The sequence below is a fragment of the Melospiza melodia genome, chromosome 1, assembly GCF_035770615.1.
Source record: "Melospiza melodia melodia isolate bMelMel2 chromosome 1, bMelMel2.pri, whole genome shotgun sequence".
NCBI lineage: Eukaryota > Metazoa > Chordata > Aves > Passeriformes > Passerellidae > Melospiza > Melospiza melodia.
Window position 1 is genome coordinate 22343753 of NC_086194.1, and position 16206 is coordinate 22359958.

The 16206-nt window shown below is 38.6% G+C and overlaps 1 protein-coding gene across 5 annotated transcripts in view; it reads left to right on the forward strand.

Annotated features, from left to right (window-relative positions):
- ADAM22 (ADAM metallopeptidase domain 22) overlaps nt 1-16206 on the forward strand; it is a 73192-nt gene that overhangs the window by 14233 nt on the left and 42753 nt on the right. For all 5 annotated transcript variants that reach the window (XM_063150880.1, XM_063150870.1, XM_063150892.1 and 2 more), the window contains exons 3-10: nt 2655-2718; nt 3354-3423; nt 8489-8559; nt 9050-9124; nt 11180-11251; nt 12262-12428; nt 14346-14430; nt 14864-14954. In XM_063150880.1, the coding sequence (XP_063006950.1) occupies nt 2659-2718; nt 3354-3423; nt 8489-8559; nt 9050-9124; nt 11180-11251; nt 12262-12428; nt 14346-14430; nt 14864-14954 (691 nt within the window). In that variant the 5' untranslated portion in view covers nt 2655-2658. The remainder of the gene's footprint in view (nt 1-2654; nt 2719-3353; nt 3424-8488; nt 8560-9049; nt 9125-11179; nt 11252-12261; nt 12429-14345; nt 14431-14863; nt 14955-16206) is intronic.

Sequence of the window (16206 nt, forward strand, 5' to 3'; positions counted from 1 at the left end):
TGTATATTCTTTGTTATGAAGGGGAGAATGCCTGCAGAAGACTTGCCATCCTTGCACTTGTCTGATTTACAGCTGTGCAGCTCAAGAAACTTGAACCCAGTTTGAAGCATGGACAGTGAGCCTAAAAATGGTATCTTCCTAATGCATCCTGAGGCACTGCCTGGCTTCCATTAGCAGGGATCCATTAGGTCTTGGCCCCTGCTAACTCCTAGGAGAAAAGGCAGGAGCAAAGGAGAGCCTGCATATGTCTTTTCCTGCCCTCTTTCTGTGAGTTTATGCTTAAAACTGACTCTTCTGCTGCTCTGTGTTCTTCAATGGCCTGATATCCAAATTGATCCCTTCTAAGTTACAGGATAGGTGATGCATTTTTTTCATTGTATAATTCAGCTCTCTCTTGAAAGATATCTCTCTGTCCCCTCTCCCCATCCCCCCTCCATTTTTTCCCTTGATACAGTAAAGTTTGAGCTGAGTTCTTTGACACAAGCTTACTCTAATCAGGCTGGTATTTCAAACATCCAGTACAAGAAAGTAATGTTTCCTGAGCTGTATTAAACTCACATTCTCTGCCACTGCATTTCCATCATTGCAACTAGCTCCTACACAGCTGATTTTAAATGATAAGTAATTACTAGAAACTCACACTGGCAATCAGAGCTCCTTAGCTTCAGCCCCACTTTGGAGTATCTTGCTAGAATAATGGTCGCTGAGCAGAGTTGTCTTCTGCAAGGTCTGGGCAGGAGCTTTGCTTTCATGAATTTTAGGAAGCACACAAGACAAAACAGATGCCTTTAAGAGAAAAACAAGCTTCATATTTCTAAAGGTCATGCCAGTCTCCTCTTTTGCATGTTAGTACCTCTAGATCTCAGCCAGTAAGAGCAGAATTATTCATACAGGTGAAAAAATGTTGATTTTTTTAATCATAAGTTATGAGTTCTTCTTTTAGTAATGTCTGCTTCACATCCTTCCTATTATGAGTTAAATCGATCACATCCGGCTGACAGAACACCTGAAATTATGGATGTCTTCTTAATGACTTGGCTAATGAAAAATGCACCTCTGCCACCGTAACTTCGAGCAAGCCGTTTTGCCTGGGTTTTTGTTTTGTTTGTGCTGTGGGGATGCTCGGTTTGCCGTGCTTAGCCCGAGCAGGGCAGAGCGCCGAGCGGGTGTCAGTGCGCGGCGCCGAGCGGGCACGGCCGGGATCGTGCTGCCGCCTGGTGGTGAACGCAGGAACTGCGGCCCCTGCTGCGAGCGCCGCTGTCACGGCGGCGAATGGGATTGCCTGAAGAGCACGCATCATCGAAATGCAGGCTTTTGAAATGTTTGCTTTCTCTGTAACACACCCATGAGCGTGTGGTTTATTCAGAGCGCACTAGGTCTATGGTAGCTGGTGGGGAAAGAGCCGTGGATGCTTTGAGTGGGCAGGTGAGGTCTGTAGGTCAGCAGTGACTATTTATTATTCTTGTCACTGCTCAGTGACTTGGTCAGAGGTCAGTGCTGCTGGGAGCAGCAGTCTCACAAGAAGCTCTTTGCTGACAGTGCTTCAACTTGCAGACCCTGCACATCTAAAGTTGCAAACAGAGGAAAGGAAATTTAGACTGGTAAAGAGCTACAGGATCTTCCCCAGTCTCATCTCATTTCCAAGCAAAGGAGCTCCAGCAGATGCTAGAATATTTTGCTTAAACTGTATAGACAGTATTTATTTCTAAAGAATAGGCATGTGTAATTTGACAGGTGAAGCAGCTTTACGTTGTAGTTATGCTCATACTTGATATATGTGATACAGTCAGTAACCCAGGTTACTTCTGTGAATGTCAATTTTGCTGATAAAAAAAGCTGCATAAGAAAAAAGAAAGGATTTGCTTTTGTTGCTTGTAATTCCTGTTTGTTTTGGATTTTTTAACAGTAATGTAAGTAAATAAATAATCTCACTTTTATGCTGTTGTTGTTGTGTGCTATGTGCCAAATTTGAATTTACAGCTTATATTTAGGGCCAAGCGTAAACACTTTAGTAGTGACCCTTTGAAAGGGACATGCTGATACAGCCTAATCCCAATCATGTGTGTATGCCACTGAAGTAAAGGAAAAGTTACTTAAAAGTATTCTGGTTTGGTTGAAGATCAGAATGTATAAGAAATAACATATGTTTTTCTGCTCTTACAGACTAGTATTTGTATCAACATTCCCTTTAAATGAAATGCTAAGGAAAGAGTTAATAAAACAACCTATTAAAACCCAAGGATAATTCAATTCAATTAAATACCATTTTTATTTGGGGAAAGATATGCATATGCTCCAAATATGTGTTCCTAAAGACAGGTCCCTCATTTATGTGTTGTAGATAAATATCTCCTGCGTTGGAGTGGGGGCTTTGAACTGGATTTTCAGTTGGTTAAATTAGTCCATTTTGTGTTTATATATGTTATAGGGAAGGTTTGTAGAAGGAGAGTCTGCTTCACCACAGGAGAAAATCTTTTTTTCTGAAGTGAAGAAACAAATGCAATCCAGAATTGCATTCGGTTCCTGAAACCATTTTAAACTCTTCCTTCCCCAAATATTAAAATTTTTAAAGTATATTAACTTTAGGAAGTTACTTCCATGTCGCACTAGTGTTTCTTTATTAAATCTGTATTTACATTTCCTGCTCTTGACAGTGGGATGTTCTATGATGGAAACCATACTTACCTTATTGAACCCGATGAAAACTACACTTCAGATGTAAGTAGAACTTACAGTAGTCCTGCTGTGTTTTTTTGAGTAGTCATCCATGGGCACAGGGTAGGCATAAGGCTGTGGGACCAAAGGGTCATCCCCTCATTCCCAGTTCATTTACCTCAAATGTGAGACTCCATCTCCACAGACAAAGGCAGAGCTGCAAAAATTAGACATTAGTGGTGTGTCTGTATGTGTGTGCTCTGTAGCTCTTGGCAGTAGAGCGCTGCAGCACTAGGGGAGGGTCCCTTGGAGCCTGTGAGTGCCCAGTGCCCTTCCCTGCACTTGCTGCTCTGGGTTTATTACATCACTCTCCTCCTGGTTCTTCCTTGACTCCAGTTCAGCAGCTCCTGGGACTTTTCATTGTCTCTCCCTGAGCAGCTCTGGGAGCCCAATTTAGGCCTAGCTCTGTGTGCTCAGCCTCTGTGTTTGAGGTACTCAGATATAAAAGGTGATTAAATGTGGCATTAGCAATCACATTGCAGCTGGGAAAAGAAGAATGTGGAGTAATGGTGCTTTGCAACTTGCATGTTCTCTGGGGTGTGCGTTGGGTGACAAGAACCTTTGGAATTGTCTGTTTAATGATCATGAGATGGATTAATTTTTCCTGATGTAATATGGACAATTATTCACTATTTCAGGATGACTTCCATTTCCACTCTGTTTACAAATCCAAGTTGTTTGAATTTCCTTCAGTCGACCTGCCATCTGGTATGATTTTTAAGTATTCATTACTTACTGTTTTATTCTAAGGCCAAATTTGTTGACTATATTTGATAGATCATCTTCTGAGAGTATATTGTTTTGTTATATATACACCTTCTTTTACTCAAATAAATTTAAAAAATAAACCACACACACTGAAAAAACCCCATTTTGAAACAGTGAAAGCACAGGAAAAAATCTGATAAAAAAATCCTGAATCTAATGAATGAAATCTCTCCTAGACCTTCACGTTGTGGTATGTGTTTCTTTTAACAGGGCATGTGGTCTGTGGTGTGAATTGTGTGCTGGTAGCTGTAAGGAGGAAAGGGCTGAGGTAGCCTAGAGGTGATGAAAATTAACACCACCTTGATGGTGGTTGATAACTCTTCATGGGTTTTTCTGGTTTTGAGATACAGGATGAGTACTGTGGAGTGAGCATAAGCCTGGGAGACAAGAAATTGCCCAGTGTCATTTCTGCTCAGTGACTCTGATCTCCAGTCCCATCAGCATCTTTCGCAGTGCTGGCTATGATGAGGGCCGTGCGTTTCAGTGCAGATGAATTTGGAGGCAGAAGTGATTTCAAGTGCTTGTAGTGATGAATGCCCATATTGTGTGTGGAGGGAGAAAGGTTTTCTAAAAAAAATGGGTTTTCATCTGAGAGGTTGGCTTGTTAATTGAAGCTAAAATTGCAGTATTTGTGACATATCCCCATTCTGTCAAGGATTTGTTACAGTTGTGTTTTCCTGGCCTACAACGCATATCCTAGATAAACTGTCCTTTGTAGACACTGACATTTTGGTAGAAACCACCTCCAGTCTGATTTCTTCAGGAGAGTTACAGATGTTTGGTTATCTTGTTACAAACCATTTGTCCTATGGCAGCATTTGGATCTGAGGTCTTGAGGTGCTGAGTGCTGCACGCAGGCGGGTCCATCCCTGGAGCGCAGTTTGTGCAGCTCTGCCAGTTGTTAAGCAAAGCAGAATCATTCAGGGAGCTAATGAGAAAAGAAGGAAAACATAGGAACTTGCTACAATCTGATTGCCTTAATTTCAGTTCTGAAGAAGGAATCTGAATCCAAACAAAGCCACTGTCCCAGCTTGGTGCCTCCTGTCCTGGGATGATGATTGCCCAGGCAAGGCAGAGGCAGTGTTGGGATGGAGGGACATGAGCACAAAAGGCTCATGACTTCTGTGCAAGGCAGTGACTTCTGTGTCACAAAACTTCCTGTGTACCTTACACACGTACCGTGCTTGCTCCCTGTGCTGGCAGAGATGATAGTGTAATGAGAGCAATTTATTGAACATAAGGCTGAATAACAGAGTGCGTAATTCATCACATTTCACATTATCACATTTTCTTGACTCAAAAGATTGGAAATAATGCAGCCAATGCTGAGTTTAAAATAAATCTTCTATCTCAGTTTGTTAAACTAAGACACTGCTAGTGTTGGTTTATCTATAAGCTGTTTTATAAGATTTCCTAATAGTGAATTTTATGTTTTCAAGATTATGGAATAAAATTGTTTTCTGCTTTTAAAATTATGAAAAGGGATTAATTGCAAGTAAATGCCCCAGTTTCACCTCCACCAGAGTTTCTTGATTTTTGAAAAACTGTCAGACTAGGGCTTCATGGTCTTGTTTTGTTTATTTGTTTTCCCACAAAGATCCAGACATGCTTGTACAGTTTTGATTTTATTACAGAAAACAAATAAATAGTTGCTGGCTTTGCTGTACAAAGCCCAGCACATGACATAACAGAACATGTTGCCATCTAGATTGAATTAGAATCACAGGATTGTAGAAAAGGTTAAAAAGGAAATTCAGTTGCAGAGTGCTAGTCTTCTCAGTTATGCAAGTATTTGTAATGTGGATGAGAGGTACAGGTGCTAATCTTCCATAATTTTATGTTTAGGGTCCCATGTGTGGAGAAATAGACTCTAATTCATAGTCTACTCTCCCACATGCTCATACTTGGTTTTGTAAAATTGTTTGAAAAGGTGTTTCTGATGTTTGTAGTGAAAATTACAGTACATGTATAATATTATATCCCCATTAGGAAACCCACAATTTTTCTTTGTCTGTAATTATTCAATTTATCTCTGCCTGTAAGTCATCCTCCATGCACAGTCACAGCTTCAGGGGATGAGAGCTCCTCTGCTTCTTCCCTGCCAGTCTGGAGAGGTCAGACTTCTGTCTTGACTTGACTTTTTTTTCTTTAATTAACATTTACAGTTAATTGCTACTAGTATTTTTGTGAATGATTTTTTGAAAGCACTACAACAAAATTATTGTTAGCAGTAGCAAGCACTGTGCTGACATATATCATCATAGCTACTCTCATAATTGATCAATTTGACTGGCCTAAGGAGATTTTTCCCGAAGTCAAGATTTTTCTCTTATCTTTAGAAATGTGTGTAAGGTGAGATTTCCACTCAGCATTTCCACTGCATTAGGAATGAACTGGGTAGATCACCAGCTTCAATACTGGTGTTAGAAAGGGAAAAAAATTCAAGTGGTAGGGATTACTCAGTATCAGCAATAGTAAAAGCACACATTATCCTATCCCAGTTAAATAGCAATGTACTTTATACATTCTTTTGCTCCCTGGGTATTAAGAAAAACCCCACAAGCTGTTGCAGAAAAGAATTTATTTTACTGTACTTTGCAATGGTCTGAAGAATAATGAGAATTTTAAATAAGGAAGCTTGAGCAGATGACTTGGCACACTTAGAGCATTTGACCTTATATTTACCAGACTTTTTTCTCACAATCTCTGTTGAGATCTACAATGCCTGCCCTGGCATGGTTTTAGATAACAATATGTTATCAAAGGTGCTGTTTTTCAAATAATACATAACAGATGTCCTTTTCTTTTGGGATCACATGAAAAAATATGTAGATACAGCACTTAGGAAGATGATTTAGTGGGACTTGGCAGTATTAAATTTATGGTTGGGCTTGATTTTAGCAATCTTTTTCCAATCAAGATGATCCTATGATTTTGTGAATCTCCATTACATTTTTTTTTGTGGCAATATATTCCCATCAAAATATCTGCTAGTATCTCTCAACTATCAACATTCCCTGTGATTTTGCTGGTTGTGTTCTTTTGCCTGAGGATCTTTGACTGGAAATGCAACCTGTGTGCGTTTATCCATCTTGTGAGTTATAAGGTAATGTTAATGTGTGTTATGGTAATGGCTGCATCATTTCCCTTAGACATGACTGACTTCTGATTGTGAGTGAAATAAGCACTGGTAAAGTTATCTGAGAATCGATATATATACTGTAAATTATTATTTTATTGATTGAAAAGTGTTATTTTTACCAGTGTCATTAAGCATGTTATAAAATCAAAAATGACAGGTTGACATCCAGTTGTGTGGCACTAGAACAGTCTAAACTAGTTAACATACATAAAGCATAATCAAAAACATTGTAAAAAGGTTTCCAAGATCTGGTTTCTCGTCATCGAAAGCTCAACAGTCTGCAGGTCTTTAAGCAATAAATAAGGAGCTTGGGTGTGATTGAATTTATCCTTGATCATTTTTCTAAAGAAAGTCCTCAAGTGCATTGGTGTAACCATGAAAACATTTTAAAGCAGAGAGCCTGTGATTGTCTAGGTTGCTCTGTGAAAAGGTATCTGCAAACCTCACATAGCAAAATGTCACCATAGTCCCTCATTTACCCAAAACAATACCAGTTATTCATGCTTTGTTTTCCTGTTTTGCCTTATTAGTAATTTGCCACTTTTGGTTAAAATTATCCCTTAGGCCTGGCAATATCTTGTCAGATGGGCAACTCAGCTTTGTGTTTTAAGATTTTGCTGATATGGCAAATTCCTATCAGCATGTTTTTAATCCTATTTTTGAACCTCATGCAGAAATTGTACAATTAACATACAGCAGGAAGTGAAGTTGTGAGAAACTTCCCTGTCTCACCAGCAAAACTGAACTGCTCAGGAATTTGTAAAACAAGCAGAAGTTGTGTACAAAGATATGTGAACTGGAAGTCTCTTAATTTACACAGCGCCATCAATCCTACAACACTATAAGAGTGTCCTATAAACACTATAGGACTATTTACTTCTCTGAAGGACTGGTAAAATCACTGAAAAACTGAAAAAAGTTTTCAGTTCCTTGAAAATGAAAGCATGTCCAAGGCTACAGAAAGCACAAAAGAGGGAAAGCAGAGAAAGGAGAAACATTATTACAAACTAAGAAACTGCAAACATTGAATTTGCATGAATCAAAAAGATCTTCTTGGGGTTGTGCAAATAGGAAACACATTTATACAAGATAAGGAAAGAGCTGTATTTTATATAGAGAAAAGAGAGGCAGGGACTATGAATTTAAATTTAAAGATGGAAAATTACTTCTTGGACATTTGAAAGGGTAAGAGCAAGTGTTATCTTCTGCTTAGTTTATGATGTGTCCTTTTCCATGAGGGGCTACTAATAGATTTGGTGAAAAGGATTTGGCAAAAGAATAAACTACTTGATGCTTATGATTAGAGATTTAAGAAGTTAAGGACACAGAGGGATTAGCAGGGAGGAATATTGTGTTGGCAAGTGAGCATTGCCAAAATCTTGTAAGGTTTCTCCCAACTCTGACATATTTTGCTTTGTGAATATAATCGTCTTAAAGCATTAATTCTGCCTTCCATGCTCTTCTTATTAATTTAGGTAGCTATTGCAAGAGCTCTGTGAATGTCTGCTGAATTCCTGAAAATGTGATTCACTCCATGGAAGCACTATGCTAATAATATTTCATGCCCAGTATTGGTGAAGTTTTGGCATAGAACATCTGCTGTGCTTTCTGAAGCGTGACACCCACAGATCATCTGTTTCAACAGACCCAGATTATCACTAGTAGAGTTTTTAATAAGAGCCCTGTTACTGGGAAGCATCTGTAGTCTTGCCTCCCTTCTAGCTGGAAACTTGAAAAAATGAGTTGTTGCTGCATCTGAAGTGCTGAAGAATGCCATACTACTGTCATGTTGCATCAGGGTCACTAATTGCTGAGCTATATTTTTGTAAATATTCACTGTATTTGTCTGTGTTTTCTGCTTAGAATTCTGGCAGACGAATAGTACATCACAGAATTTTGTTGTAAGGCCAAGACACAAAAGAAGGAAAAGGCAGGTATGTGCCAATATGCTTGTTTATAAGGAACGTGCCGTCAAGTTTGTTTCATGTCTACTGAGTTAATTTGTCCAGATGGAGTCCTGCTGCTCCTGCTGGTTTGGCATGAGATCTCTATATCAATACAGCTAATACAAAAAGAGGTATCTAATGTAAGCTAAACACTGATGGGTTCTCTTGGACACTGCCTCCCTGAAGAGTTAGGAAATTTTTAAATACTGCTATATGGCAAATGAAAAGGTAGGTAAAATAACTTTGCTCATTTTGAGTATAGTTTTATCAGAAACTCCTTTAATAAAACCTATCTATTTTGTAATATTTTGCAATAGTGGCAAGTAGCTATTTTATCTCACTTTATTTTGTTTCAAAATAAATATTCTAAACGGAGACTTCATTCCCTGTTTATTAAAGTAGGGAAACCACTAAGTGCAGACGTCTGTTATCAGTTACACTCTGTATTGTCAGACTCTAAGTTACAATCTCTCCATAGGTTCGTCAGATTCCACGTAAAGTTGAAGAGGAAACAAAATATATTGAGTTGATGATTGTAAATGATCATCTAATGGTAAGACTGACACATTTCAACATCTTACAATTAGAGTCAAATTGTCTTAATTTATCCAGAGAGCATAACAATAAAGAACACTATAAGGCTGCAATAAATTCATTGTGTTCTTAATAGAAGAAATTATGGTTTCATTAACCATTGATGAAGCTGGTTTTGAATTTTCACAAGTTAATTTCACCAAGAATGCAACTAGACCTGAGGATCAGAAAGAAGGGTCAGAAATTAAAAAATGTCAGTGTGACTTAAGTTGATGATTTTCTTTCTGGCTTTCCTGAGCATTTCTCTTAGTTACAGGCACTCAGCAATCCATGGTGCAGTTATTTCAATTGTACAGCAGCTGGTGAGAATGGGGAGATTAACAGTGACCAGATTTTTTTTAAATGTCCCAATCAATGTAGAGAAAATGATTTTGTTAAACTTTTATACTTTCTTTGGGAGAATACAGTGGGGTTTTTAACATAGTGGAAGACACATAATAACAGTGTATTGAAGAAAAGCCAGACTCATTCAAGTGAGAAAAACCACAGATTTATGTCAGTGAAGATGATTTATTAAGCATTTAATGAAGGAAATATCAAAGGAAATGGCAAATTCTTCATCACTTGCAATTTTCAAAGGTAGCTTCAAACACAATGGATTTCCTCTTGATGTAACTGGATAAAGTTCAGCCTGGCACTGCTCATCCAACTGGTGACATTAGATGTTTTTATGGTCCCTTATGGCCTTAAAATCAAAATATTTCTATAAATCTTGTCTACTTCTTCTGTGATCTGCAGCAATTCTCTCATGCAATACCTGAATTAGCAAAAACAGACGTGAGAGCGAAAAAGTGTAGAAAAAGTGTGCCTCTGTCCTTAGACAGTGTACTCCTCCACGAGCTAAGTTTGAGGAACACAGGAATAAATTCTTGGATTAAAATTAATCATTTTGGATGAAAATTCCTTAAATCAGTGTAACTGTGCTTGATCCTAAAGAGCTGAAGCCACAACATTTCCTTTGGGATCCTCCTCTCTGTTCAGGCAGATTTTCTTCAAGGACAATGTTTCCTAATTTTGTCTAATCACAGCTACTGCAAGAGTCAGTCCAGTTAGGAGTTTATTCTCTGAGGTGAGTGCCAGTGATCAAAGAAGCCAAATAATTTCCTCCTGTGAGAAGGAAATATCATTTGCTGTGGGCTTATCTTTCTTGTTTTTGGTGGTTTCCCCCCCATTTCTGCTTGAAAGGATGCCCATCTTATGCCCTAGCTGTGGAAAACTTTTTGCCCACTAAAAGATCCTAACTTCCAGAAAATATAGACAATTTTCATTCCAAAATCAAGCATCATGGGGCACAAGGGGGCAAAACATTTCTGAAAATCTTGTACACTTTCTCCTAAATTCTTCTGAGATACCTGTGACTTTCATGCCCATGATGCTCATTCATAACTGTTTGGTTTTTTTCTGCAAATAGGAGTACCTGGACAGCTGTTTCTAGTGCCATTTTTATAACACTGCATTACAAATTTCAGTAAAGGTCTGAAATTGGAGTCTGATCACTGAAGTGGTTTGAACCAGTTACTGTGGCTTTATAGAGTGTGCAACTATACAAGAGGAAAACCAGAAAACACCTTAAGAGAGAAAACTGCAACAAAAGGGAGTCTGATAGATTAAAACACAGATGCAGGCACTTCTGGGATAACATACCTTAAGGAGTCTCAGCTATGGAAATTTTTGTTGCTAATTTCTTCAATGGCATTTGTGATTAATTTTAAAATGGGCAATAGTGATAATGAAGAGAGTAACAGAATGTTATTGTTCTTATATCATTTCCCAATAAAGATTCTAGGCTACTTTCTAAAGAAGAAATTACACAACAGCTGTTGTAAAGTATATCAGTAATGTGCATTTCTGAGCAATTTCTTACTATTGGTTATGAACATTACACTCAGCACAAGAGACAAAACCTTGTGCAAGGGCTTTATTGTTGATATAATTGCTTTTTACTTCATGGTGGTTTGGAAATGGACCTTGTTTTTCTGAATCTGATCCTGTTACTGTCTGTGTTTCTTCACAGTGTAAAAAGCACCGCTTGTCAGTCGGCCATACCAACAGTTATGCTAAATCAGTTGTGAACATGGCTGATCTGGTAAGCATCACTCAGCTATATGTTCTTTTACGTGTGAGATGAGTATAAGATTCTCCTGATGATACATGCAGGAGTTTTTGATTCATGGTGTAACAATAATAATGTATGTGAAGATTGCAAATTTTCATCTAGAACCACAATCATTCACCTCTAGAGGCTTTGTGTAACATAAAGCATCAGAGGGGTTTTATTTTGTGGCTTTAAACATTTAAATATCCTGCTGGATTGGTCCCTTGAGTCTGAGTTGTAAAGAGCACCTTAGATATGACAATTTCTAGTGCAGAATCCCTGTTTTGACAAATTTAAACCCAAAAGACAATCTGAAATTCTAATGCATTAAAATTTCTCCAGAAGAAGTGCACTTGAATAAATGAGTTAGAATAGGGACATACAGGTGAACTATGTGGATTATCTTTATATGATAAATCAGACAATCTGCTGGCTCTTGCACCTCACCACAGCAAAGTATTAGAAAAAGAAAAGTATTCCTAGAAGAAGAAAATGCTTGAAAGTATTTGGTGTGGAGTGTTAATGCAGCATTGAAAGGATGTCCCTTTTTTTGTGATTCAGCCAGCAGGAGTTGAAATACTCCTGTAGACATATATAACAGAGAAAAATTATGGCTTTATAGATCATTATTCTGCATAAGAGGGCCCTTGTGTGTCATGGGATGAGCTGGCTGTTATAAAAGACCCATTACATTCAAATCTTTGAACTATTTCGAATGTACTAATTTTTCAAAAATCACATTTTTCTTGTATGTACCTCTGCCTGTGTAGGCTAAGAGAAGCTTAAGAGAATGGATTAAAAAATTAAGCCAAAAATGTTGGTTTTACCTGATTTATATGTTTGTTGATTTGGAGGGAAATAAAATCACCTACAAGAATGCAAAATGTGCTAGAATAAGCTTAATATTTAGTTATGTAAAAATGCAAGCTGTTAAAAAAGGGGTAAATCTCATCTTTGTTCTATTTGACATAATATATTTGTTCATTCTGTTAATGTACTAGATATATAAAGAACAACTTAACACCAGGATAGTATTGGTTGCCATGGAAACCTGGGCTACTGATAACAAGTTCACCATATCTGAAAACCCCTTGGTGACTCTACGTGAGTTTATGAAATATAGGAGGGATTTTATCAGAGAGAAAAGTGACGCAGTTCACCTTTTTTCGTACGTAACCTTGTGTGATGTTATATTACTGGGGGTTTTTCTTTCCTTGGGGGTTGCTTCTCACAAATGGCTGATGCTTCTCCTTCCTGTTGTGTGTGTAATCCAAAATAATTCAGAAAATAAAGTTTCAGATGGGGAGGTGGGAGAAAAATTAATTCACAAACTGCCTGCCAGTGCAACCAGAGGCTTGACTCTTATTTTAGTTTTAACATACTAAGCCTGAGCTGCATGCGCTGTAATCCTTTGTTATTCTGTGCAACCACCTACTCTGCAAGTGCAGCTATCTGAAGAGTCATGCATGGTTCCACCTCAGAGGTTGACTTCTTCAGCAGTAGAGCACGGATTATTTAAAGGCAGAACATTGGTTTTGGAACCAATGAGGTTTTCTGCTGAAGTGCACGATGGCATGTTTTACTTTGTTGAATGACCTGCATGCTGCAGGATTACTGAAGTGTTTCAGATCCTCAAAACAGTTTGTTCTCCCAAGACATTTGAGCTATAAGAATACTAAACTGAGAAGAATGTTATTTTCTCAAAATATCTTAATTGTTTTGAAAATAAGATTGATATAATAAAATATATGTGCAAAAATACAGGAGAAATATGTGGCTGAGGTTTTTGATCCACACACACATGCCAGATGAATATCTCTGTTGGAGTCCTTTTTTCTCTCTGCTGACTGTTTTAGGAGCCTGTGAGAATAAACTTAACCTAAACACCTCGCTTCACATGACTTCAGTAGGGTTCCAGGATACCCAAGCCTGGTATCCACCCTCAGAGTTTTTGCATGTACCTAATTAGTGCCAATTGTTTCTGCCTTGAAGAAAGCTAGTAAGATCTGCAAAATGGTGCTTGCAGATTTTGGTTTCTCTCTGTCTCAGATCTTCATCTCTTAAATGGGAATCAGGTTTTCTCATATCCTTTTCGTAATTTCTCTGGTGACATTGTAAAGTCTTTGAGGGGGAAGTCTGGTTCTTGTGAATGTTTGTGTATTGACTAGGACAAAAGAAAGCCTGATTTGGCCTGTGGTTGGGACTCTGGCTACCACTAGTATGCTAATTCCAGTGCTATCCATAGCACCACCACCAATGGTTATTGTGGTATTGCATTCATAGATTTGTTTAGAAACAGCAGTTTCTGCAATTGTGTCTGTGAGTGAAACACAGCTAAGTTGGGAGGTGGGGATAGCTGTGTGATGGTACAGTGATTACAAATGAGCTCCCACAGTTAGCCCACTGTGACCCTTCTTGATAGTTTTCTCCTCTCACCTGAGAGAAACAATTTGCCGGATGATCAGTACTCTCAGGTGGAGCAGAGTAAATTTTGTCTCCAGTAACTGGCAGTCATTCTTGCTGATGTGGTCAGCACCAAAGAGGTGATTAGATTTAGGCTCAGAGTGTATCTGCTCCTTGGATGAGATTGGCTGTAGTTCCAGGGAGTTTTCACCTTCCTCTGCATCTTTTGCTAATGCCTCTCCCCTTGAGTTTTACCACATCAGCACTGCCCAATCAGAGACATGTCATTTCACTAGTCCCATGCACTGGGGGCATGGTGGCCTCTCCTGAACTCTGCCTGAAGCACGTGCCAGCAGAAAGCACTCACTGCAGTAGAGTGCCAAGGAACAAGAGGCTGGGCAGATCCAGGTGGTTTGGCAAAATAGTCCTCTTCTTCCTATATTAGGTATTCTGAAAAGGAGGAGGGAAGATGGTATAAGTTTTCTGGAGATAACCTGTCATGTGAGGTTTGTGAGTGGTTATCTTGTTTTCCCATTAGTTTTTGCATAATTTGCAGTGTAGTGGTGGCATCCAGCATTTGCAAATGCCATTTGGAAATCACAAGGGGGATACTGGAACAGGCAGGTGCAAAACTCGTGGACTGAGCAGGGTAAACTTCTTTTTCTTTTTGTTTTTGTCAAAGGGGGAGTCGATTTCAGAGCAGTCGAAGTGGTGTAGCCCACACTGGTGGAATCTGCTCCTTGCTTAAAGGCGGAGGTGTGAATGAGGTAGGTGGGCATACTGGTTTGAGCAAAGAGTGGTGGAAATTTGTCTGCCGGGAATTTATTAGTGCAGACATGTTCCTCAAAAAATATTTTGCTTTTTTTTGCTGATGTAGACTCTTACTGCAGCTCTATAGAAGGGACACTTAAATGAAGAGTGATGAGTGAATAAATACACTTCAAATACACTTTTAAGCAAATTCTGCAATATCCTGTCATTCATATTTCTAGCCACAGTGCCAAGAGAGAAACAGACTTTCTCTTACTTAGCTTGTCTATAAGCCAGTGTTTAATTTTCATCTAGCTACCCTGCAGTAAGAATTCTAAGGCTGTGTATCTGATTTTGCAATTTTTTGCCTTGATATGAAAAAAGCTTCACTTGAATCAGAGATACCTGTGTGTTACTGATTACTTTCCCCACATTGCTTGTTTCTTTCAGTTTGGAAAGCCAGACTTAATGGCAGTTACCCTGGCGCAGACCTTGGCCCAAAATATTGGCATTTTCTCAGACAGAAGAAAACTTCTAAGTGGTAATTTTATTTGCATTTTCACTCTGTCGCAAGAGAAAAATCTTAACAAGTGGAGGATCTTATCAGTGTCTTTCTGATACATACTTTTTCCTTCCATTTCTCACAATATTGAAATATTTTTATTTCTTGCAGTAACATGAGAAGGGTCTGACATACTAACTTTTCTTTACTTGAATGCTCTTGTAAACCCCTGCTTGTAATTCCTGATAGCAATGGTGTCCCCATTTCATCCAAAATAGACCATAAAGGTGCCTGCCACTCCCATTCATTTCAGGGAGACTGGTGTCCCACCCACAGACCAAATGGCTGCCATCTTATGACACAAGGGTGGGAATATACATTATTAGATCAGGGTATAATGAGGAGCCTCCTCAGTACTGTTATATAGAACAGTTCAAACAATTCAACTTATTATCTGTTTTCCTTGGTTGATTTCCTCTTATAGATTACCCAAATCCCCTGTTTCTCCTGTAGATTACCCAAATATCCAGTATTTGCTACCCTACTGCTACCATTTCTCTGCTGTAACCTTGGTATTCAGCTCCTTAGTTATCCCTGTTTACCTGCAATGCTTTGATCTGCACCATTGTGCCCACAACAAGCAGCTTGCCTTCCTGCTTCCATGTTATATGAAGTCCCAGCCTGATATGATTAAAATAAAAATACAGTTATAAAACACTTTAGATAATTAACTGGAGTGTGGACATACTGGATTGTGTGTGCTTATGTGGCCTACATTTAAAAATATAATTTACTCTATTGATTAGTGGATTTTTTTTTTTCGGGCATTGTAAAGACAATATATAATGCAGAGAGACAGCTACATTTAAAGGGGTTTTGTGCAAATTATGCAATACCATTTTAAAAAATACTCAGAAATGTAGAACTGATGCTCTATCCTGCAGGCATGTTCAGTATTCATTTTTCAGCCATATTTTTGAGTGGAGGTAGGGGTAGGATAAAAGTGAAAATTATAATAGTGGTGACTGCCTTTCTTTATGGCTGAGAAGGGCAGGACACTTTTGGTAAGGAGAGAGGAGAGTGCATTTGTTAGACAGAGCTTTATTTCCTCTCTAATTGTACTTCTAAAGTGGAAGCAGTAAACTGATGTTCATGTGTACAGTAAAAGAAATTATGGAATGTGCAAGTGGAAAACATTTCTACTGAGATTAAAGCAAGACACAGCTTTGAGAGAGGAGGATTGAGACCAGAGCAAAGTGATCCCAGCTGGCAGGGCAGAAGGGAGTTTCAT